This window comes from Sturnus vulgaris, chromosome 19, assembly GCF_052056855.1.
Source record: "Sturnus vulgaris isolate bStuVul1 chromosome 19, bStuVul1.hap1, whole genome shotgun sequence".
Taxonomy (NCBI): Eukaryota; Metazoa; Chordata; class Aves; order Passeriformes; family Sturnidae; genus Sturnus; species Sturnus vulgaris.
In genome coordinates, this window is record NC_142261.1 from 7,889,840 (window position 1) to 7,914,391 (window position 24,552).

General features: G+C 48.2%; 1 protein-coding gene across 1 annotated transcript in view; it reads left to right on the forward strand.

The window, feature by feature from the left end:
- The window catches only part of PPIL2 (peptidylprolyl isomerase like 2), a 66,968-nt gene extending 57,428 nt beyond the window's left edge, over positions 1–9,540 (forward strand). Inside the window, exons 17-20 of the mRNA XM_014894560.2 lie at positions 5,661–5,733; positions 5,867–5,929; positions 6,391–6,530; positions 8,182–9,540. Coding sequence (XP_014750046.1) covers positions 5,661–5,733; positions 5,867–5,929; positions 6,391–6,530; positions 8,182–8,275 — 370 coding nt within the window. The 3' untranslated portion in view covers positions 8,276–9,540. The remainder of the gene's footprint in view (positions 1–5,660; positions 5,734–5,866; positions 5,930–6,390; positions 6,531–8,181) is intronic.
- Positions 9,541–24,552: the final 15,012 nt, after the last annotated feature.

Below are 24,552 nucleotides of genomic sequence, written 5' to 3' on the forward strand. Positions count from 1 at the left end.
TAAAGGGAGCAGAAAGAAAAGTGTTGTGGTCAGAGTGGCAAAGCTGGAAATGATCTGTGCAGCAGCTTTGTGTGTTTATTAGAGCATCACTTGTGTTTGTCAAGAGCTGAGAAAAGAAAGTGGCAACTGAGACAAGGTGGTTTGGGAAACCTGAGGCTTGGTCCAACTGGAGGCATCAGTCAGTAGCTGACGTGCACTCAGCTTATTCTTTCCTTCCCTTCTCCCCTTAGCAGATGCTTTTCTGGAAGAGAGTTCTTCTCTTGGATCAGTATTACTCTGTATTAAGTATTCCTTAACCTGTTTAATGCTTTCTACTGCAATTCTGTAGACTGGGGCAATGAAAGTAACTCCTGTCCTCTAAAGTAATTAGCTACATAAAGCAGCTACCAGGCATTATTCAGTTTCCAGGTACTGTTATATAACACAGTGTCCATTTCCACTTGCAACATTTCCTGTATGATTTGAATCAGTGAATCCCAGTTGCTTCTAAGCTGGAAAACTCATATTCTTGTGACTCTTCTGCTTTAGTACATCTGAAGATTGGAGAAATTATGTGACAGCAGAAGAGCTGATTCTGTGTAGGGAGACTGACCTAATTTTGCACTGCAGTCTGCTCCCCAGACACCAGGATAGGAGCAAAGAGCAAGGTGGAGAAATGAGCCAGGTCTCCCTGTGGATGCCATGGCTGTGGTGTCCTGCAGCACACGAGCACTGGGCTCTTGGAGCTGCAGGAGCCCTGCTGTCACTTCCAGAACAGTTGTGTGATCTCTGAAGAGGGACCTGTGCCAAGGCTGGGAGGTCCTTTCGTGCCAGGTTCATCTCTTGACTCTAGTTTCAATAAGCTTTTTTCCAAGTTGTTTTATTTTTTCAGCACCCTTTATTACCATGTATTGCCTGCTAGATTAAGCCCTTATCTAGCAGAGAGATGGAGATGTTTTGGCTGCATCCTTGCTGCACATTTGAATTGCTCACTCCATTGCAGATTGGGTGTATGCATAGAAAACATTTTGTTCTGAGTGTACGTGTTTGTGCACATATGTGTTGTTCTCTGTGTGTGTATATATAAATGTATGTTCTCTTTTTATTAAAAATAACCTTCAGGCCAGAATGTGTTTACAAAAGAGCAATTTTTTTTCTGGTTTCTGTTTGTAGTTTAAAGCTTTTTTTAAAAAAAAAAAAAGTCCAGACTTTGTTCTTGTATCATCTTCTGACCAGGAAACTCTATCATGTTGGTTCACTGCCTTCCCCAGCATTGCAGAAGGCTGAATTCCTATAATTCTTCCAAACAAAAGTTTGAGAAAGAGGTTTATGTGTGAATGTCTCTGGGCCTGCAGGGGAGATGCAGTTTGCTTTGGGGCAGCACTAATAATGTACAGTGAGACCTTCATTGGCATATTGCAAATGGACAGAGCCTGCTCTGGATATTTCACTTCTGCATCATGCAAAGGCATTGGTAGTGGTTATGAAGCAGGGTTACTAGCTTACATAAAGGAGCCTTAACAGGAAGCAAGATTTTAATAACACATCTAAATGTGAAATGCAAAGATTTCCAGTGCTAACTTAGCCAGCTTTCAAGAAAACAGAATTGCACGAGTAAGGGCACATTTTTGTTTTCATTCCTATGCTAACAGAAAAAAAAACCCCTAAATGTACCTGCCTTGTCGTTCATGCTTAAATGTAATGCAACATTTATCAAGCTCCTCTAAAAATACAAGCTGTCTCAGGGTTGCTGAGCTAAATATATAGCTGAGATCATAATTTTTCTGTTCAACATCTACTGGAAGCACACAGCAAACTCTTGGCTTCACTGGTTGTTCTGAAGTGAATGGTGTGTTGAAAGAGTCACCCTTTTCACTGTAGGGTGTCATCTAAACACCTTTTTAAACCTCAGTCAATTTAGGACAAAGCATGTATGACACCTTATAAAAGGAACAGAGCCAGAAGCAGTGGAAAAGGTTAAACTTGTTTATGCCTTTCTCCCTTCCCTTCCTTGCTGGCTCCCAACTTGGCACAAGTGACATTGCACAAGACCAGATGACACAGTGTGAACTGTCACTGTCTGTGTCACACATTCAGCACGTGTAAAGATTATAAAGGGATGAGTCTGAATTTCTGGAATCTGCATTTTCTTTTACTGAAAATTATGTACAGATTTCCTTGAATATTAGAATAATATTAAGTAGTGGCTCACTCTTTAGAGGATTTTTAAAAATGTTTTTATGTACTGATCTGATGGTCTTTTCTACATATAATTTGTATGAGCTTTTTTCTTGGCCCAAAATAAGTCTTGTTGGGCAGGCAGAGAATCCAAAAAACTTCTCTGGTGTGTTGATTTCCTCATTCAGTGAGGAGCAGTTGCTGTGAGGGATACCAGTGGATTTTGACACATCATATCTCATCAAACTGATTTTAGTGCTGCAATGTAGCATCATGAGATTTGACAATAACAACATGTAATGTTTCAAGGGTCTGCATTTACCTTGTCTCTCTTAGATCAGAGGAAAGCTTCCAAAAGTCTTTACAGTTTGGAATATTCCATTTCTTCTGCACCCAGCTCAGAGTGCCAGGTTAGTGTGTAGTTCCGTTTTTACTGGCTGGGTGACGTTTGCAATCAGATCTTGTCCTTTTTGGATGTTAATTTTTAGTGGTGAGATACCAGCCTCAGCCAGGCCTGACCCTGACAAAGCTCCCAAGTGCTCCTTGAACAAAAGTGACTCGTGTATTATTTCCTGTCCCTCTGGTCAGTGCTCTGTCCTCTGTGGTTTGTATTCAAATTAGTTGGTTTTGTTGGTTTTTTTTTTTAATCAGTATTGCAGCAGTGTCTTTATAAAGACAAAAACATATATTGAGAGCTGATTGTGCAGACAGTGTAATACACAGAGATACTCTGTGCAAAATGTTGGAGAATGCAAGGGAGAGAAAAGGAAGCAATTTTCCATTTGAGAGACAAGAAGTGAAAAAGAAAAGAGAATTACATGCTCTGCAGGCATAACAACTTTGTCTTCTTCCCCCTTAGCCCTTTACAATCATGTCAAAATAGACTATTTAGGTCATTTACTGATGACCTGTGAATGCCATGTCTATCACAGCCTTTCAAAATATACAAGTGACAAAATATTACCAATAAAGTTTAATTAGCAGAGCAACTGAAGATCTGGTAGCATCAGTAAAATGCATTAGGGCTAATATTGTGGGAGGTCTAGCTACAGGCTAAGGGATTACTCAGCTGAGATTGCCAGTGCACAGCTGATCTGGCCATTTCAAATTATCAGAAACCTAATTAAATGAAAACATACAAGCAGATAATGAGTGAGCTGTTGGCTAGAAAATCCTCCGATATTAAATCAGAAGTTTCCTTTGGGGCAGTTAAAATACAGTGAATATATCTCGGGCTGGGTGTTAATCTCCAGTATTATAACTGAATCTGATATTGGCCTGGAGAGAGATTTTAAAATTGAGTTTTTGTTATGAACTTTCCAAAGTTCATACAGGGTCCTCAAGCCCTGTGCAGCCTCCCCCACTCTGCTCCCTCCAGTCACAAATGACTGAGGCTGTTCTAGCCTGCATCCATGGGTTTTAATTGCACCTAAAAGTCACAGCCTGATTACAGAATATCAGCAGGCCCTTGGGGAATAAATTTTACAGCAGGACTGAAACATGAGCAAGCACAGCTGTGCTGGGGCAGGTGTGAGAACACCCTCTCTGTGTCGCTTCATTCTCTGTGGTGGGGTCTGACCTTTTGGTTGTGGTTACAGCCTGTCCCAGCCCACGGGGTGGCACTGAGGGCACTGGGGAGTGCTGTAGGAAGTGTATTTCTCCTTTGGATCAGCTGAGACCGTGGCAAGTGAGAGTCAGAGGCCTCTCCTAGTGCTGGCTGGGCAGACTCTGCCATGCTGGGGCTGGACAGATGCCTTTGAGAGCAAAATACCCTGGTATGAGTGTATAAAGTGTATAAAGGTGACTGTGAATATCATGTGTGTTTTGGTCAAGGCATTGCTTATTTCTTTGATATGAAAGCAGAGTTAGGTGATAAAATGCTCCACATATTCCACCAGTTTCATATCCTTTTTCCCCACTAGCTTCATTTAATTTGAATTTTCCCCCATTTCATCTGCCCATCCCTTGCCAGCCTACCCATGCTGGTGCTGTAGTCCCAGTAACAATGAGGCTTCAAAACAGTTGTCCCCCAATGGAAGCTGGGGGATTGCTGGCTCTTGGCTTGCCCTGGCCCATGGGCAGTCCTGGACTCTTCAGTGGTCAATTTTTGCCCCTGCTGCTGATCTCCTAGCCCCAAACTCCCCTGGGTCCTGGAGCAGTGTTTTTGAGAATTACAGCTGCTTTTCATTGTCCCACAGCTGTTAATATGGGCTGTATTTTTGGTTCCTGGCCATGTGGCTTGGCTCTATTAAAACAGATGTTGTCCAGTGACAGCCTGCTTTGCTAATGGATCTGGATCACTTGGCATCAACAGCCTGTCTTCCTCTTTATTTACTGCTCTTCTAAGAATAGCTGTTTTCAAATTTAATTGTGGATGATGATGTGGATAAAAGTGTTAAATGCCCTGGGACCAAGAGCTGATCCCAGCAGGACCCCTCTGAAAACATACTGACTCAGTGGTTCCTGTTTAAAATTAGATTTTTGACACCTGTCAGCCAATTTTTTATTTAATGTGTGCTGTATTCACTTTATATCACTCTGGTTCCTCAATCAAAATATCAGCCGCCTTCCAGAAGTCTGTTCCATGGACACTGTTATCCCTGTTAACCACATCTGTTGTCTCAAAGATAGAAGGTTGTTTGACAGACACTGTTTTCCACAAAACCTTGTTGATTGCTGTTACTTATTTCCTTTCTTTCTTAATCATGTCCTGTCTCCGCTATTCCATTATTTTGCTGGGATAAATGACAGGATGACAGGATTATAATTATCTGGGTTTCCCCATATATCCTTTCTAAATATGCTTTTCTAGAACATTCCCACCGTTCCACACTTTTTTTGAAAATAAACATGCAACAGTCCAGAAAGCCTTCAGCCTTAAACATTTTCAAGCAAGTGTTTAGATATGTTGACTTGAAAAGTGAGATGCCAGAGATCTGAGGCCCTCCTAGGTGAAAACTGCTTTGAGAAGTGTCCTGGCCTTACCCTGTGGCTGTGACTTGATGTTCTGCTGCCTTCCCAGAGCCCTCATGAGCTCATGATGTTCCCCTGAAGGAATCCTGTGATTTCAATGTCAGTGGTGTTAGTGCAGACAGCTCTGCCACTGCTCTCCTGTGCTGCTGTAGTTACCATTCTCTTCCTGATAACATTCTTAGGTCTCATAAACAGTTTGAAAACAAAGAAGAAGAAAAGACTTGTTCTTCCTCTGGCTGGTTTGTGTGGCTTTCAGGTTTCGGGCTTTGTTTGGCCTCTGTGTGTTGGACTTTTCTATGTTCTGTTTAATTTTAAATTCAAATCCCATATTTGAGGGAAAAAATCTTATCTTCCACACTGAATGGCATTATCTTAAGTTTTCCAAACACAGTTGCTGATTCCCCTCTCCCCAAACATGATGATTTAAAACTCTGCTAGAGTAATGGGCATAAATGAGTTATTAAAGGTAAGGGTGTTGGAATATTTTGAATATGTTGTGACAACTGGATAACATGTTCTTTCTCTTTTAGGGTGGTTGGTGGCTTTGAAACTCTGACTGCTATGGAGAATGTGGAGAGTGACCCCAAAACAGACCGTCCCAAGGTATCTGTGAAGCACTGGGAGCAGTGGCCTCACATGGCAGTGCTGGTCACTCTGCTGACACTTCTTGAAACCAAAATAGGGGGGGATGGCACAATTTAATCAGCAAATTAAATGACTGCTCTTCTGCTTCCAGGAGGAAATAAGAATTGAGACAACAACCGTTTTTGTTGATCCCTATGAAGAGGCAGATGCACAGGTGAGGTTGCTTGGTTGGTTGAGGATTTTTTTGAAAGGCCAAAGCTTTTCTGGGGAGAACCTTGCAACTGAATGCCTTTTCTTTGCACATGGGCAGCCCCCTGGCCCACCTGGTTACCAGCTAAGATTAAGCAGTTGCCACTCAACATTGCCTTTTTGCCAGGATCCCAGTTGCTCTTTTAGTGGAGAGTTACTCTTGTAACCCAGTTCATCAGGCTTCTGATGGTTTCCTTTCAAATGCCCCCAGTAGCTGTGGGTAGCTGCAGGTAACAAGGAGTCTTGCTATAATGGCAGACAGCCTGTTTGTAGTGGCCCTTGAGGGCTGTCTCCTGAAGCCTGCCCTGTAATCTCAGTGGTGCTGATTGCTGGTTTAGAGTGCTTTAAAGCTTTCAAGAATTGTAGACATTTTCTCCTTATTCTGCACTATCTCTTGCAACAGATTGCACCCTTTGCTTCCCACAGGTCGCTGCTGAAAGAGAGAAATTCCAACAGGAAGAAGAAGCAGCCAAAATAAAGGCTGAAGTGGTCCCACCAAAGAAAGAGGTTCAGACTCCTAAAACTTACCGGCAGGGGATTGGAAAATACATCAACATGGCTGCAGCGTGAGTTCCCTGTCCTTCTGATTTTTGCTGAATATTTTAGGTGCCTTTCCTGTTGGATGCTGGCCCTGTCCAGTGCCATTGCTTAGATGTTTGGTTTGGGCGAACAAAGACCCTCATGTAGTCCTAAGAGTCTAGAGTTTACTTCACTTCTGTTGTTTTTCAAGGTCACACATTAACGGAGCTTCTGTTTTAGCCCTTGAACATGACCAAGTTGGTCTTTAAAAGCATTTGCTGACTTCAGAACTGTAGATACATTTCCAGAACTCAGAATTCTTTGAGGAACTGTACTGTGTCACTTCCTACACCATATTTTATCCTCTTCCTTTTCTGCAAACATTTCTGAAGGCCCACAGACTCTATGTTGCTTTTTTAGCGACTTCTGCCCTGCATAAAGTAGCTGCCCTGGGCTCCTGTCAGTTTGCTGCTCTGGTTCCCTGTTCAGCCACACAAACAGCTGTACCAGCACAGCGGAAATGGCTGGAAAGGGGAGCAGGTTCCCAGGCTTGCTGTGGGAGCACAGGGCAGTTGGGTAGCTCCAGGGTACCTGGCTGGTTGGACAGGCTTATCCTAAAGCAGCCTCTCCCAGACACCCTTTCTACCCCTGTCAGGATTGGCAGCACTGCTTTCTTTCCTAAGGACAGCACAGAATCCTGGCTGAGCAGCAGCTTAGCATGTGTTTTGGAAAAATTAAAATAAATGCCTTCCACTTGATTTTTAGCAGACTTCTCTAAAAGCATTTGCAAAAATGCTGTTGTCTGTCTGCTACATAAAGGCATGTATTTATGCATACACAGATCTAGGCAGCCATTTAATCAGCTTGTGTGTGCCTCTGTGACTTACAGGCATTTGCATAGCTGTGAGAACAGAAATCTGTTAGCTCAGGTAGGTCAATTTAGTGTGTCAGTAAAATTTTTCAGTTGCTGAATATTGTGTGTCCCTTAAAATACTATGTCCAGCTTAAAACTGCTGACACGCTGCACTCTTATTTACAGAGGAAATCCAGCAGTTGTGGCTCTGTGGAAAACACTAGGTAGCATTGAAAGGCCCTTCAATCATTGGCAGATTGAAGATTCTGTGTTCTCCCTATCAGCTACTGATATCTGACTAAAAACCACAGCACATGAGCTGGCTGTGCAGCGTTCCCTGGGGTTGCAAGCTCTGCTCAAAAGAAGCTGATAGTAGCAGCAGCAACTGCAACAGGCTCAAAGAACAGGAAAGATTGAAAGAGCTCTCCCAGCTACTGTATACCTAATTCCCCATAAATCCTTTTGCTGCCACAAGTGCAGGTGAGGTGTGGGGAAAACTCATGGCTCATGTTTTCCTGAGCACATTAAAAAGGTACAGCTGTTAAATCTTCAGCTCTGGCCTGGAGAACTTTCTGTGCTTTGAACACATTCCTGGGAGTTTTCAAAGTCTGATCCAAACCATCCCCATGGACTCATGCTCCCTCCCAGTTTTGGGCATGCTGAAGACCCCCAACCCCTGTAATCCCCATGCTGTCATGGAGCTTGCACTCCTGTGTAGTTGACAAGGGATGGGCTGGCTCCATTATAGCTGGTGCTGAGAGAGAACAGGCAGAACAGGCATCTGAGTTGCCCTGGTCCCACTGGCAGTAAAGACTCCCTGATAGTTGTTTTCATTCTGGCTGCAGGAAGCGCAGCATGGAGGAAGATGGGCCCTCAACCAGCACAGCTGTGAAGAAAGAGAAGAAGAGCACAGGCTTTGGGGACTTCAGCTCCTGGTAGCAGCGTGGGGAGCCCAGCACTGGGGCAGCACAGCGCAAACAGGAGCCTCCCACATGGCCCCAGAGAGCCCAAAAGACAGTCTGTCCTGGGGAGGGAAGGCACCAGCCTTCCCTTCCACTGGCAGAGAAAACTGCTGCTTTGTTGAGGCTGATTAATGTGGCTTTGTTTTCTAGAGAGCACATTCCCCCACTGCATCTTCCTCGAAGGCCGTTTTGTTGTTGTTTTGCAAAGCAGGGAGCAGGCAGCCCAGCTCCCCGGGGATCAGCTGGAGCCTTTCTCTTCGTGGCTGGCAGCAGACCAGGCAGAGCCCAGCCTTGCAGGGCACTACTGCAGTGAACAGCTACAGTGGTGAAAGAACTCCTTTTACAGGTAATCGTTCCAGACCAGCCAAGTGTGCCAAGCCAGGGAATGAATTAATGTGCTGGGAAGTTCCTGTGCTGCTGGAGAGCTCTGTGGAGGGGGTCCAGCCTGTCCTGCCCTTACCTTCCAGCTGCCTCCTGCTGGTTCTCAACAAGGACCAATTTTGTCTGGTCTGACTGCTGTCATCTGAAGGCCTTCGCTCACTCCAGACGAGCCCGTTAAAGCCTCCAACAGCCTGGGAAGCTGCAAATCTACATGGGGAGCCTGGGGCAGCTGCACCACTTAATCCTCCCAGTGATTGCCCTTCCCTGAGCCACTGAACAGAGGTGTCAGGATGCACCAGTTCACACCTGCCCTCAGGTGCCAGAAACTACAGCCTTGAGCAACTGAGCAGGAATAGAAACAACTCTTTTGTTTAGTTTGTTTAATACCTGTCCCAAAAGCCTGGTCCTTGCAGAGTAAAACACCCCATAGTCTGCTCCAATGTCAGGCTTCCCATCACTAGAAAAAACCACATAATGTAGCTGACAGGCATCTCAGATATTTCTACTACATACCCACAAATTATTAGGAATCTTAATAAAGGCCTTATGGGGTAAAGATATATCAGCCTATAAAGTTTAAATCCCAAAGAATCTGTGTGTTACCATCACTTAGACATAGAAGGCTAGATCCTGGCTATCACTGAATATTACTTTCAGTTCATCTTAGGTCTTTTCAGGTAAGAGAAATGCTCTCCCTACCTCCTGTGTGGCTGAGGAGAAAGTTTTGTAATCCCCTTTGGAATAATACATTTGTACTGGTGGTTTCATTCTTTAAAAAAAGACTCCATTTATAGGAAATTGCTGTAAAAACTTTTGGAAATATTTTGCATTAAATGCTTTTATTTTCTTTTGAGTGCTTGACTTTGACTCTTTCAACTGTTATTTCCAAGATCACAGCATTGCATAGTTGATTGTTGCACAAGGAAATGATTCATTCCTGCTTTTTAAGATGCTCGTAAGGAATTCTGGGATCTCTGCGGATATGATTACATCTTTGTTAAATTATAGGAAGTTCAAACTAATTTGAAAGAATAATAGGGGGAGTTTGTTTTGCAAACGTCTAAGTTTGAAATAACATGTTTGATTACTGGAACAGGATTTGATGGTACTTTCCTAAAGCTGAGTTTCTTCTGTCTTACTGGAACCTCTTGTTTCTTCTGTGCTGGCCCTTTCATGATAAATTGTTATTGATCCCCTTTACCTAACTCACACTTCAGCACACTTTTGAGTAGTTAAATTCACAGCATTGCTAAAGCTGGGATAGACAATTTTATGAATCCATAAGGATAAAATGCTGGTTTTGTACTAGAGTAAAATGGAGATTATTATGAAAGAAAGGAGCTTTTCATTACAAGGAAGGCAGCAGAGGAGTGGCAAGGACTCCCATTTCAGCAAGTCCTTGCTTCAGATTGATCTGAGGGGCTGCAGGCTGTAGAGATAACTGCCCACTTTCCTGTTCTGTTCCAGCTCAGTGCAGTCCCTGAAGGACCACTGCTGTGCACAGTGCAGAGGTACTGCTGCCCTTCCAAGCACTGCCTTTACACTGCCCCTTTGCTCACCATTTCCCACAATAACATTGGACACAAAGGAAAAAACAATTTCCTGGCTTTTAGGAAGGGCTGAGTGTGACCCTTTCAGTTTTGTTCCAAGCGGGGGTGTAGCTCTCCAGCAATGGTTCACCTCTGGACCTGGATCCAGCCCTCTGGGCTGCTGGTGCTCCCAGTTGCTGTCAGTGACTCCCAGGCTGGGGGACTGGCTCTGGCCCATCCCCAGGGTGCTGCATGGCCCAAGGGTTTGGCCAGTGCTCAGTGCTGAGTCAGCAGCCACACTGGGATTCTTGAGAGCTCAGCAGGGCCAACACTTACTGTTCCATCACAGCTCTGCACTTTTGTCCTGCAGAGCCCCATCTCTTGCTCTTGCCCCTAATTTGTAAATTCAAGTCCATTTCTTTTTAATTTCAACTTCCCTTCCAGTCATTGGAATCCACAGGGCCAATGTGACAGAAGGTGTTCTCTGAAAGATGGCAGGGGCACAGAGAGCAAGGCAGTGGGATATATCCATCATTTTTCCAAAACCTGGCTCTTTGCAGGATGACTTGCAGTTTCCACTACCTGAGCAAGGAAAGGGGAGGAAGGAGGCTGTACTGAAACCCTTTTTTCCCCCTTTCATCACTTTGTTCTCCAGCAAAAATAGTGTGTTAAGGGAATATCCAGCCAACTCCTGCTATGGCCAGAGGGATTGGCAAGAATTGTGCAGCCTTACTACAGGAACTCACTCCTGGGAACCACTGTGCTGTTTGTAAGCACATTTTTACATTCTTTGAGACTTTTCCAGTAAATGTGCTAAGAGAGAAAAAATAGGATTTTAACCAGGGGCTGAAGAAGCTTTTTTCTGGCCTTGACTAGAGTAACACCAGCAGTCTTGTACTTATGCACTGCTCCATACCTGAGCTGTTCTGCTGAAAGGCACTGGGTGACCAGTGAATTCATTGTTTCCTGAGATCTGGCACCATAGCAGAAAGCAAAACACCCTTGAGAAGGCAGTGGTGTGTGGTGGGGCTGGCAGCCGGGGCCGATTGTTTCCATGCACAAAGAGGGGGCTCACAGGGGACTGAGCTCTTCACCTCTGCTTTTCCTGGCATGAATTCAGCCTGGCCCCTCAAGGAGCAAAGTATTATCTGTGTGGGAAACAGCACAGATTGAACGGTTTTTCAAGCCAAGTAGCTGCATCTCTGTTACCATATTTACCAAGAGAAAAAGCCAAAAATATTATTGTTCGATTTAATTTTTCCTGTTCCTTGCCCATTTGAATGCCTGCAGCCCAGGAGTTCAGACTACCAGTTGCTCTGCTTCAGCATCACATGGTTGATCGTGGTGGTTCCCATCTTATGTGGGGCCATGAACTGTGAAAAGTCAAACCGTGTTTGAAGGTCTCCAAGGAAATCCTGCTTTTCCCTCCAGCCCCTTTGAAGACACAGCTGAGCCCGGCAGGGCTGTGAGTCCCCTCGGCCGCTGGTAGCGTCACAGGCGCGGCCATGGCCGCCTGCAGGTGGAGGGAGCAGCTGGTGGATAAACCACTGGCTTCTAAATATCAAACACTTCTGGGATCCCCCTGCCACCCATCTCCAGCAACCTTTGGACAGAACAGGATGTCGGAAAGCTGGCACAGGAAGCATCTTTTATAAGCAAGAGGAGGGGATTTGCCAAGTCACCCCCCAAGTTTCCACACTGTTTGCTTTGGGGGAGGCCAACAAACGCCCTCAGACAGCTCAGGAAGAGGCGGCAGGGCCGGGCCCGGCCGGGTTAGAGCGCGGCGGCGCGGCCGGGGACTCTCATTTCCTCTCTTTCTTTGGGAAGTGCTTTTGTTATCACAGCCTTGTGGAGGACTGAACCAGCCTGTGCTGGGACTGTGGGGAAGGGGCCAGAGCCGTGGCCCGGGAGGGACATTCCCACAGAAGGGGTACGCAGCTGTTCGGGACAGAGCTGGTGGTGGCGGGACGATGGCGGGAGAGCTGAAGCCAGGGCCCCCTGCGGTGAAGCCGTGTGGGGCCGGTGGCCTGACGCCATTTTGCTTCAATGCCTGAAGGGCTCGACCCCGGGGCACCGACCATGAGGGGCTGCTGCGGAGCGGGGGCCGCGCTCGGAGCCTCGGCAGGGCCGACACTGACTCAGCCTCCGGGGAGCTCAGGCGCTGCAGCCCGGTGACTTCATCCTCTGGAAATAGCAACCGAGGAGGAACCATCTCTGTCACTACCGTACCCGTACAGACACTCAGCCAATAATGGCTCCTTGGCTAAAATGTATATTCCAGAAAAGGCACCTGATTCCCTGCGAGGGCTTCAAGGGAAAATGACTCCTGCAGTTCCCCTGGTTGCAAAGTAAAGCAAAGCCATGGCAGCAGCTGACAGTGGCTGTCTCAGGTAACAGGGGCCCTCACTCAGCGCTGAGTCTTCCTGAGGTTTCTGCTGGGGCAGCACAGAGCAACCCCTGATTATCCAAACTGGCCCTGCCACAATGGCCAGGGACGTTGGAGTTGCCAAGGACCGCCCTGGGGGTGTCCAATCTGGGTTTTTCCAGGGGAACAGTGCAGGGACAGGACTTGTGGCACTGGGGCCAGTGTGAAGGGCTGGTGTGGGCACAAGGCAGGTGTCCCACAGGCACCAGTCCCTGCATCCACCTGCCTCATCAGCCGTGGCAGCCCTTTGCTGGCCACTGCAGGACGGGCTGGCAGGAGCTGCTGCTGCCAGCACGATGCCTCAACTGTGGAGAGAAAAACCCTCCAGAGCCCCACATCCCCAAGCTGGGGAAAGCCCATGGCACAGGGCCAGCACCTGTCCCCTCCAGCATTACTATGGAGCTTTCACAGGTCAAAGCATCTCTCCAGGTAGGTTTGGAGGAGGGCTGTAGGACTTCACTGGATTGTGAGGGACAGAGAAGGCACAGAGGACTCCAGGACAGGCTGAGATTGATCGATCTGACCAAGGGAGGAGGAAGCAGAGTGGGAATCAGGGCAGCTTCCTCGGCCCCTCTACCATTCCTGATGTCACAAAGAGGCCAAATTTTCCCTTTTATACAGAAAAAAGGCTCATCAGCAATCACAGCAGGCTGGGTTTGACAGCTCATAACTTAATGGCTTTTAAAAAATAGCCACAGCCTGTTTTAAACACTGGTCAAGGTCTCCTCTGCCCTTCCCCCTGGAAAGCCTTCCTAGCTCTCACTTTTGTGACATTAGATACTTTCCCTAATCTTTGGCCTTTATTTATTAATGGCTAATTATATCTATTTGCTTTAGTGCCAACATTGTCCTTTAGCTTGAATAGCTTTTTTGCCTCCCTAATGTTTGCTTCCCAGCACTATTTATAGATAGCAATTGTATCCCCCCGCAGCCACTGTTGTGTTTGGCTACATGGGCTCTGAGCCTTTGGCCTCGTCAAACAGCCCTCCTGCCTCCCTCAGTGTCTCATTCACGAGTGGAGGGGGTCAGATGAGCCCCCAGCCAGTGCCTGGCTCTGGCAGAAACCAGTTTGGTGTCAGCACTGGCCAGGATGCTTTTGGGACAGGAACCCAAGAGGGGTGTCATGTGTCCCTAGGGAGTCCTGTGGGGTTATTTTTTTAGGCAGCCCCATGGGGTTATTTTTTTAGGCAAAGGCAGGAATCACTCCAGGCTCCTGTTTGCCTTCCCTGTCCCTCCTTCCACATTTCTGTGGGGGGAGAGGAGCACCCGGCAGCACAGCCCACCAAGGCAGTGAGAGAAGGCGTGTGATTCCTTGCTGCACTTTCATCCTGGGATGAAAGGGATGATAGAAAACATTTGTTTTTGTGATAAAAGCAATTGACCCGGGAGGAATCCACCTCCCCAGGGTGGCCTGCAGCAAATCGAGGAGATAAGGCACCACAGGCAGCAAAAAGCAAGTGCTTCCAAGCCTCAGAGCAGCTGCAGAGCAAATCCCTCCCTGCATGGAAGGAAACCCGCACTGGGCTTCCACAGCTGCTCCCAAACCTTGACAACACGGCCAGGGATGGTTTTGGTGGATCTTGTTGGGAATGGGAAGGTCTGCAGAGAAGGACATTGTTTAGTTTGGGTTTTTTTTAATGAATGGACAGATTTTTTTATTGGAGACATCTTCGCCACAGATCTCAGCTGAGCTTTTAATAGATGGGTTCCTCGCCAGCAGCAATTGCAAATTGATTGCAGCAGAAATGGCAAGTGAAGACAAATATAGTGCAGGCTGCCTGCAGGGAGAGTGCGCGGAGGAAACTTTGGATGCTATTTTTGGTGTTTTGTCTCCACTGCTTACAGTATTTCTAATCTTTGGTTTTCCTTAAAAAACTGTTTGGGGTTAAGATTTTTTATTTATTTTGAGAGGTTAAAAAAAGTTCCATTCTCTGGAGGAAGTGTTGGGTGCCATGTCCATGCCCAGCTCTGTGGAGCTGCTGGGTGCTGTGGCCCACGTTGGTCTGGCAGGAGGGTGAACTGGTGCTGCTGCTGCTGCCTCCATCCTCTCCTCTGGGACCAGAACCGGGCCTGTCTCACTCCCAGGCACTGTGCAGGGCCTGACACGGAGCCAAACCCTGATTTCACCCGGATCCATGGGAACCTTGTGGGGGGCAGGAAAGTACAGCACTCTGGCTCAATAAAGAAAGGAAATTCTCCCACGCTGCTGAGCCATGGCTGCACCACAGGGGCTGCCAGCAGTAGCCCCAGCAGTGATCTGCACTGCTCAGCACCAATGCACTGAGTTACCCTTGACCCCAGCCAGCTCCAGGAGCTGCAGCAGCCAGAAGCTCCTGAAACACAGGGTGACCCGGAGGGTGCTGCAGGTGAAGTCCTTGACATGGAGGGTGTCAGCTCAGGGCTGCAAAATCATAAATCCAGGTGTGCCTAAGAGTGCGTGTGCTGGAGTCCATCTGGAGTGAGGGAGGAGGGTGCTGGGAGTCACTCAGGTTACTTGGCAGAGCAGGAAGCTCTTGCTGGGCTTAGAGAGTCACAGCTAGGTGACACTGGAATGGTGTTAAAGGCTGATGTCCTAACCTTCTCAGACCCAGGGGATGGTCAGGATGTGGTGGCAGATTGAGGCACAATCCCAGGATGAAAAGCAGAAGTGTCTCACTGATACTTTGTGTCCATGGGTGTGAGAGATAAGGCTGCGGTTAGAAATAAAGGAGCAGAAATGCTGATAAAAGTGACAAGGATGGGGAAAATCGGGGTTTAACTACAGAACAGTGAAATAAAAGCAGCTCACTGCAGGGCTAGCTCTGACCCTACAACGTGTCCATCTGCTAGTCTGGGATGTTTGCAGCAGCAGCTCAGGGGAGACTGTCAACATCTGGCAACATTTTGGACCATGGGATAGGGTTTATTTGCTGCATAGGAGGCTTCCTGATATGAGAAGCCCCAGATGTTCTTCTGCCATATTTTTAAACATCCCTATTTTTGCAGAGCCTGTTTTGCCTTGATTTGATCAAGCTGCAATTTGTCATTCACTAAAAAATCCCTCAATTTCTTATGCTTGCCTTTAAACAACGTAAAAGGCCCCTCTCCACCAGCATGCTGGAGGATGCTGGCATTGGAAGAAAGACAGCAAAAGTGGGAAAAACAAGTTGTTCATCAGTGGCTCAGTGAGCCCTTTAACAGAGGGCACCTGTGGCTCTGCCATACCCAGCCAGGCTGATGTTGCTTGTCCAGCACAGCCCAAAGCTTGTACCCAGATGCTCAGCATTACGTACAATGAGCCAGGGTGGGCTGTGGCTGCTGACTACCCCTGGGAAGAAATAAAAAGTTGTAAAAAAAAATTAAATTGTAAAAAAACTTAAAATGTTTTTAAGGCAGTCACTATCATCTACCTCTGATAACTCTGTGCCAGCCATCCAGCCTGCAGTGCAGGATCAGAATCCCAGTGCCCCACCATGCTGCCTGTCCTGCCCCACTGGGCACCTCTGGGAGAAGAGGCTGAGTGCCAAAGTAGGCACATACTCTCCGCCTGGGGTTTCCCAGCTGGGAAAGTTTTCAGCTGGCCTTGCTGGGGCTGGAATGTGCAGATGTACTGGAGAGAAGCACAGCAGTGCTTGGGAGCAGTCCAAGGTAAATGCATTTGGTGCCACATGTGTCTGCCCGGCTCCACCACTGGCACAGGCCCTGGCACTGGAAGTGCACCACTGCAGGGTGAGGCCGCTGCCCAGACAAACTCCCTTTTTGGGGCTGCAAAGGTCTCGGGAGCAGCACACGCCAGCTCAGCCCCCCCAGGAGGTTATTTCGCAAGAGAAGGCGGCTTGTGGAGGAGGTTTTTGTGGCTGGGGATCAAAGTCCCTGGCAGCCACCCAGATTCCCAGTATTTAGCTGTTGCACAGCCCGGGTCTGCAGCTGGGTTTGTGTGCCAGGCCGCGGCAGGAGGCGGCAGGGAGGGGGAGCCCGGGGCTTCTGGAGGGAGGAGGGCTCGGCTGTGCCAGTGCTGGGATGCTGGGGTCAGCCCTCTTGCCTCTCCCCAGGAAACACGGAAATGGGGATCAAGCCCCATGGCTACCTCTGGGAAGGGCAGGTGGGAGGCAGGTATGCTTGGGAAAGGGGCTGGCCATGAACAGGATTCCCAATCTCCAACAGTCACAGGGAAGCAGCTTTTCTTTGTCCAGCATTGGAGGCGTTGTCCATTTGTTCAGCTGGGAGGCTGCAGCATCCCAGCTAGTGGGAGCATGGCTGGACCTTCCCTGTCCTGATTTGGGCAATGCCAGCCTCACACCAGGCAATAATCCTGCTTTCTCCATCCTGCTCCATATCTGTCAGTCGTGGGCTGTCTCCCGGTCCCCCGTGCTCCCAGGGTCTCAGCTGAATAAGCACATTTTTCACCGTTTTTGTGACTGCAGACCTTGTGGAGCTCTGGGAGGAGGCAGGCAGGGACACAAGGAAGACGTCAGCTGAATTTTACAGCTTTGATTAGTTAAGAGCATATATTTACATAGTGAATAACCTGGAGGGTCACATTTTAAGACACTGATGTATTTCCCCCTCCCAGGCAAACAGCGTGCTTATCCCCGCCAGGTCTGTGGGGTGGGACACAGAGCTCGGTTCCCTTGCCAGCCCCACTCCCAGTGCAGACAAGGAAACCAGTAACACCACCCACCCCACCTTGCCAGGGCTAAGCAAATGTTCCTGGTTTCTCCTCTGCCCATCACAATGAGGCTTTTCCCAGGTCTGGTCTTGCAGGGGTGTAGTCGGTGCTCCCTCCCTTGTCTGTCTCTGTTGGTTTTCCATTTCATCCGGCTGTATTTCCATAACCAGCTATTTGGGGGGGCGGCTGTCAGCTGTCACCTCACAGTGACTGTAAGTGGCAGCAAAGGGCTGGGTGTCACCCGCCATCCCCATCACAAGCCGGAGCTGAGAGAGCACGGCTCGCCCGTACTGTCGCTAATCCCGGCCTCGTCGCTGCCGGACACTGACAGCAGACACTGGGCTGGCAAGAAACCAGGCTGGTACTTGCCACAAAAAAGGGTAGAAAACTGTCAGGTTTGGGGCCAGGAGCTGTTCCTGCTGTATTATTATTGGCAACTTCTGTTATAAAGAAAAACAACAAAATTAAGAATAGATGTAAAGAGCAATGTGGTTTTTTCTTCGTTCAGCTGAGCTGTCAAGAATAAATCATTGGGTATTTTTGCAAACACTTGGCGAAGCTGGGGAAATATGCTGGGAGCCGGACTGCTCAGGTCAGGGCTGTCCTGCCAAGAGATGATTACAGCCTGTCCTGGGGACAGAGGAGCAGGGAACGGGGCCAAGAGGTGTCTCAGGTCCAGGAGTAGGATTACAGGCTGCGGGGTCAGCAAAACCCTTCCGTGCTCTGGGCAGCACCTGAACCCTTTCCAGAAAGGAAACCACCCGGAGCACTGCTGGGCTTGGCAAAAGACCTTTGGTGGAGGGCAGGGAGCCTCTAGCAGCCTTGCTAGGAGATGGCAGATGCACAAGGGAGAATTAATCAGTCAATATGTGGCATTTCTCCCCAGCATTGAGATGAAGGGTCTCGTCTTCTGCCATCACATGTGTCTTAGGGCCAAGGTGCTCCCCAGGCCCACAGCGTCCCACAGCCCTGGGGTTGGAGTGCTTAGAAGTGGATCTCCCTGCTTCTGACCCCCTTCCTGGAGTTGCACAGAGGCAAAGTGAACATCTTGGCAGATTGTGACCTCCTTGTCAAAGCAAAGATGAAATTTGTAATGTTCCCATCTTAAAAAAATAAGTCACTAGAGTAGGTTAAATATCCAGCCCAGGACAGTGCCTGGAGTGTATTGGAGCAGTTAATCTATAGCAAAACAAGTTACATGTTGCTAGAGCTTGGTCTGTTGGGTTTTTTAGCATGCATGTGTTTTTTCCAAGTGAGGGGGCTCACCCCTCTCTCCCCGCTCGCCCAGCACGGCTGCTCTGTCGAGGAATCGGTGCCAACCTGAGCTTCATTCAGCCCAGGGCCCAGCTCTGCCACCTCCACACCTCTGCCACACTTTCACCTTCCCATAGAATCAATCCCACAGAGCAACAAGGAGCAACATGCAGCAACATCAGAGCCAAACCAGAGCCACTCAGAACTCGTACCAAGGGGACACAGTTGGAGGTGGTGGCAGAGAACTGAGGGATGGGGGAGCAGAGGGACAGTCGTCGGGTCTCCATCTGTGCCCATCCAGTAAGTCCAGTGCTGACAACCGGGAGACTTTGCTGGGAGAACAGCAACAACTTTCCAGTGTCTGCTCAGCTTCATGTAAACGTGGGAAAAAGAGAGGAAAATGGGAAAAGATGGGGACGAGGCGTAACTATCAACTCTACAGCTCTACTGATATTGCTGCTGGTGCCCAGGGCAGATCTCCCTGACCTGTGATGTTAGGGCTGGAGATCCTCACAACCTGGCTGCTGCCCTCACCTCTTGGACAGAATTCAAGTGTGGGACCTTCTGCCTGACTCAGAGATGAGCTTGGTTTTCAGAGCTGACATGCAGAAACCAGAGAAGTTTCCATGAGGCCCTTCACACTGACAGTATTGGGTGAAGGTCTGGCTCTTGTTACAACTCTTGGGATTTTGGAGTGGCAAAATGTTGGTGTGTTAATGCTCACAAACAGGCGCCAGCACAACAGCCTTTGTGGGCAGAGGGATAGGATGCTCCATCTTGAACTAGCTCAGCTCCCTCCTAGGCACCAGCACCAATCCTGTCCTGAGGAAGGAATTATGTCCCAGCCAGCATAGTCAGGTTATGGTATTGCTGGACATGAGCAGCTCAGCAAGCCAGTAACTGCTCCTGCCTGCCAGGTTTTGCCTGATTGTGGCACAGCAGAAAGGAAGAGCCAAGGGGGAGAGAGGAAAGGAGAAAAATAGGAAAAAAGATGAAAAGAGAGAAGAGGAGGGAAAAAAGGACAAAGAGAAAAGCCGAAAGGTGTGAAGGGAAGCAATGGCAAGGGGCAGCACTGCTGCATGATCAGGAAAAGGCTGGAAAAAGTCTTGGGGGTCTCCGACTCCCTGAGAAGGACAGCTGGGCATGCTGCCTATGTCCCATTGCTGCAGCTGCATCTCAGATTATGTTCCTTGCACTGAAATGATTTTTCCTTTCAACACCAGGAGCCTGAGCATCGAGCAGGCCCAGCACGGTGCTCAGCAGTGCATGTCCCGGGGTTGGGGCTGGTTTCCAGCAGGAGCTCCCAACTCCATCCCCCGCTGCCCTGTGCAATGCCCGGCAGCCAGGGAGCTGTGCCCAGGCACTGCTGGTCACAGACAAGGCAACCCCTGGGCTCCAGAAGGACACAGCTCCAACACCCCACCTGTGTGTGCAGACTGTGTCCCACCTCACTGTTCTTTTGCATCCATAATGCAAATGGGAAAAGCAAAGATTACAAACACTCTCCCCACCCTCTGGCACAGGTGCAAACGCTTTGTCATGCAAACCTCTGTGTGATGGTCACTGCTGTGCTGATTTAACTGGCCCTGTGGGCTGAGTGTCTGCTTGCCAGGCCAGTTGCTGGATTTCTAGGAAACCGAGGGCTGAGGCAGGTATTTTTAATGCAGGTTTGTGGCCTGATGTGATCAGAAGCAGAGCAGCGGACAAGCACCATGAGTGCTTGGCCACCACCCTGTGCCGTGCTGGGCAGGAGCAAAAGCCGTGGAGCAGGAGAAACTGCTGCTGCCAAGACCAGATGTGAGTGAGACATCCACACCCAGAGTCCCGAGCGGCAAAATGAGTCACTGCCCTGTGCTGACAGCATCCAGCGCTGGGACACGCTGGCTCCACACCCCCGTGGGCCCGCTCAGTACAAGATGGCGGCTGAGCAAGGTGGGGGCTCTTCTCTTGGCTACACTGCTCAGGATTTCAGCCAGCAGGACCCATGGTGCGGGATGAATCGTGATGCCAGCCCCACATCTGCCCTGCCCACTTGTATTAGCCTTTGGATAACAAGCTCTGGGGCACAGAAAGCACCAGCCTGAGCTCCCCACTGCCTGCGTGCCCCTTGGCATCCTCTCCCAGCTTAGCAGGGACACAGCTGCACGGCATGGCCCTATGGACCAGGAACCAACAAGGCAAATCCTCAGGTGGGGCTCAGCCACAGCATCCCCTCCGTGAGCAGTCAAGACACTGCTGAGCACCAGAACAGCCCCCACCGACTCCACAGCATCCTCCAGCCGAGCTCCTGTGGCAGCTGGATCTCTCCAGCCAGGGCCTCAGTGTCTAAATATCCCCACGGGCCACAGGGAGCCTCCAGATTTCACAGCCCATTGCCTCGGTAGCGCCCACTGCCCACACTCAGCCGTGCCCGCGGATGCTGCAGCACTTTGTGAGTGATGGGTTTGCATTTGTACAGTGCCTTTTGCCAGAGGCGTCTCCGTTAATGCTGCAAATGTCACATACTTGTGTGGAGGCTACACACATCAGTCACATGCCACACCTCCGCAACACATCAGGTCCTCCGAGATAGAATCACCCGGGGAATGGTGGAGAAGAACCAGATGGAATTATCCCAGCTGGGGTTTAGTCAATACTGGGCAAAACCTCTGCTCTTGTGACGCTGCCCAGAAAGTTTTGACTGCCACAAATCTTCAGGACATTCCTTTCTGATCTGAAACCAGACAGGACCAGGTATTACATTTGTCTCCAGAAAAGCAGAGATTAAGTCTTCAGGAATTACCAAATTTGAGTTGACGCTGGGATGTATTTCTATGCAGATGAGCCTTTGGTAAGTCCAGCACTCACAGGTAAGGTGCAGCCAGGTCTTGGCATTAACCACTATCACAGATCTGTCTCACAAAATACATGGGCAGCTATTCCTGCCCAGACAAACGTGACAATCAGTCCTCTGACCCAGTAAATGCTGTGACCAAGAGGGGTTTCTAATAAAGGCCTGGGGATCACAGCCTGTACAGTACGGCCAGCTTTGCTGGATTAGAAACCTGATTAATGGCCTCAGGGGAGATTAGAAATTGCTATTTTGAGAGGGGGTTTTCATAGCAGGCTCTGTGTAATCACCAGCACCAGAGGGACAGCCTTATCCTGGCTGTTTTCTCGGGGAGCAGCACTTCTGGGAGATCCGGGAGGCCAGGCCAGGGAGAAACATTTGTCTCTGCTAATAGGGGGAGGCATATTTACATGTTTTAACTCTGAAATACTGAGCAAACAAGGCCAGATAATCATTAACTTCAGGAGTTGTTAACCTTCAGCGTGAGTTTTGGCCAGTAAAGGAGAGATCTGCCAGAGCAAGGTCTCTATTTTAGTAAACATTGAAAGAATGACGTGAGAAAGCTTTTGTTTTTGTATATTATGAGTAGGTAATTAAAGGGCATTTGTGTTTCCAGCCTTGATGCTGTGAGAAACTTTTCATTGCAGAAGGGAGGGATAAAGGGGGAAAAAGCACTGTTTAAAAAAAATCCATTAGCTTCATCAGCTTGGGAGCAGGAGGAGCAGGGGTAGTAAAGCACAGCATTGCTGGGAGGCTATGGGTCTGCAGCTCATACATGCTCATTTGCTGTTGATTATTATGCCAAAGAAATTGTATTTAGACCAAAAAACCTGCTGCAGGAGCTTAATCAGTAAAGCAGCGATAGTTTAGGAGTAAAGAGCAGCACCTTGTTCTCTGCCCTTGAGGTTCAGGGACCGGCTATGCTGGCACCCAGCACAGGGCTGCACACCCAGCCAGGCAGGGTGGGAGCACAGTGGCTCTCTCGGGTTGGTTCGGCTCTAGATCAAACCGTGAAATATCCGTGTCATGCCTGACCACAAATCATTATTGCTGCCCCTTGGGGCAACTCTCTTCTGTGGGAGAAAGAAGACGAACAATGAAAAAGCAAAATTCTGCAGACTTTGGTCTGTTATGGGTATCATAAAAACGTGGGGAATTGAGGAAGGAGGAAGGTAAAAGAGGAAGGAAGAGAAGATAATTTAAGTGGACAAGCAGAAGCAGATTTTCAATCTTATCAGTTATAGTTGGTAACAAAGCAGAGTGTGCCAGCCAGTCAATAGTGCTTGTTTGACCACCGTGGAAACAGATGATGAATTCATCTATAAGGAGATTATGGCCAGAAAGAGGCTCTTGCCCCAAGGAGCAGCTGCTGGGAGCTGTGGGTTGCCAGCCCAGCCTGACCTCGGGCAGCGCACAGGAGGCTCCGCTCACTGCCCAGCACAGGCTGTTCGGGCAGGGGCACATCCTTCTCCACAGGGCACACAAAAAGCAGTGGCATTTGCCATTTAAGTTTTGGGAGAGGCCTGACGTCACAAAATGTCACGTTTTCAAGGATTTGCACTTGTGCTTGGTCTGCAGGGCAGGCTGTCAGAGCTGCACCGATCCAGCTCTTTCCTGGGCACAACCACCCTCGCAGCCCTCAGCGGTCAGTCCTCACCCTCCTGTCCCAGTGCCCCACATACCTCTCACACACAGGCTTTATGGCACTCAGCACGTGCCCCTCTAAGTGGTTTCACAGTGTTCAGCAGTTCCAGTTTAACAAAATTAAAGGTTTACTGTGATAATATCAGCAGGTTTCCCCTGCGCATGGCTGAGAATCGATTAAAACTGGTTTAGGAAACATATTTGTTTAGGAAAGCCCCCCCAGTCCTCAAAAGCACGTGCTTTACAGCTTCAACCCAGCCCTGAGATGTAGCAATTTCCCCAGGGCCCAATTGCAAAACAAGCTGTTCTGGCCCTTGGCAGTCCTGCTCCCTGTCACAAGATTCTGGACTTCTAGTGGGCTTTTAAAGAAAGTTTTGGAAAAAAGTTTGTTTGCACAGGCAATGCACAGAGTTCCTGCAGTTGGGGTTTTTTTGTTGTTTTTTTTTTTTTTTCCTTTTAGTGGTACACTTCTGTGGGAGTGGTTTTATATGATCCTGTACTGAAACATTTTGAATAATTCTTTTTGCAGAATAAAGCTTATATGATTTCACCTTTAAATGGACAAATACCTCAACTCACAATTCAAACACAGCATTAGTGCCACTCAACCAATAGCTAAAAAAATCCGAAAACTTTTACCATAATCAGGCAGTTTAATTCACTGGAGTTTTAACTCTACATTTTAAACATAAGAAAAACATTTCAGATGCGCAATACAGCATTGCTGCTCTGTCATCAGCTCCAGGTTCCAAACTGGAAGGTTTTGCTTGTGTTGTAAAATGAATTTAACTTCTGTCAGGTGTAAAAAAAAGCAGATGATCATAGCTAATCATGTCAAAAAGATGTTCTGAAAATTAAATAACATTCATAACCCTTCCTGCAAGTACAGGGTGAGCCATGATATTTCATGCCAGAATGGACTTTGCATACATGTGCATGTTTTAATGTCTGGATGCAAACTCTGTTTTGAATAAAGTGCTAATTTGGCCCTGCCATTATTTTTGCTTAAATTTGAAAGCACTAAAATCTATTTGGGCAAGAAAGTTAAGCTATGCTTACTATTAAAATACAAAAATCAGATAATGAAAAATTAATTCACTAAACACTGAAAAACGTGCATTGTCTGCTTTCTAGAGTGATCTTTACTAAGTAAAATCTTCAGGCAATCAGGTTAGCTTAGATTAAACAGTTACCAGGATGACAGAGCACCTTAGCTCCTCAGCTCAAATCTTATTCAGCAGTACCATAGAAATGAACGAGCCAAACCCTGAGAACAGCTCAGCTTCTGCTAGAGGAGAAACAGTTAATGCTCATCAGTGCCATGGCTCAGCAGAGCTGCTTCACAGCCAGGAACGACTTTGTCCAGCCTCAGTTAATCCATAGCTGCTGTGCCTGCTGGAGGTGAGTGCCAGTGGCAGCACAGGTGCTCGCTTCCTGCTCAGACCCATCTGGAGCAGAGCCAAGGGCAGGGAGCAGAGGAAGAGACAAAAGTGGAAAGAACCTCACATGGGCAGAGACCCAGCTGGAGCCCTGTGCAGAGGAT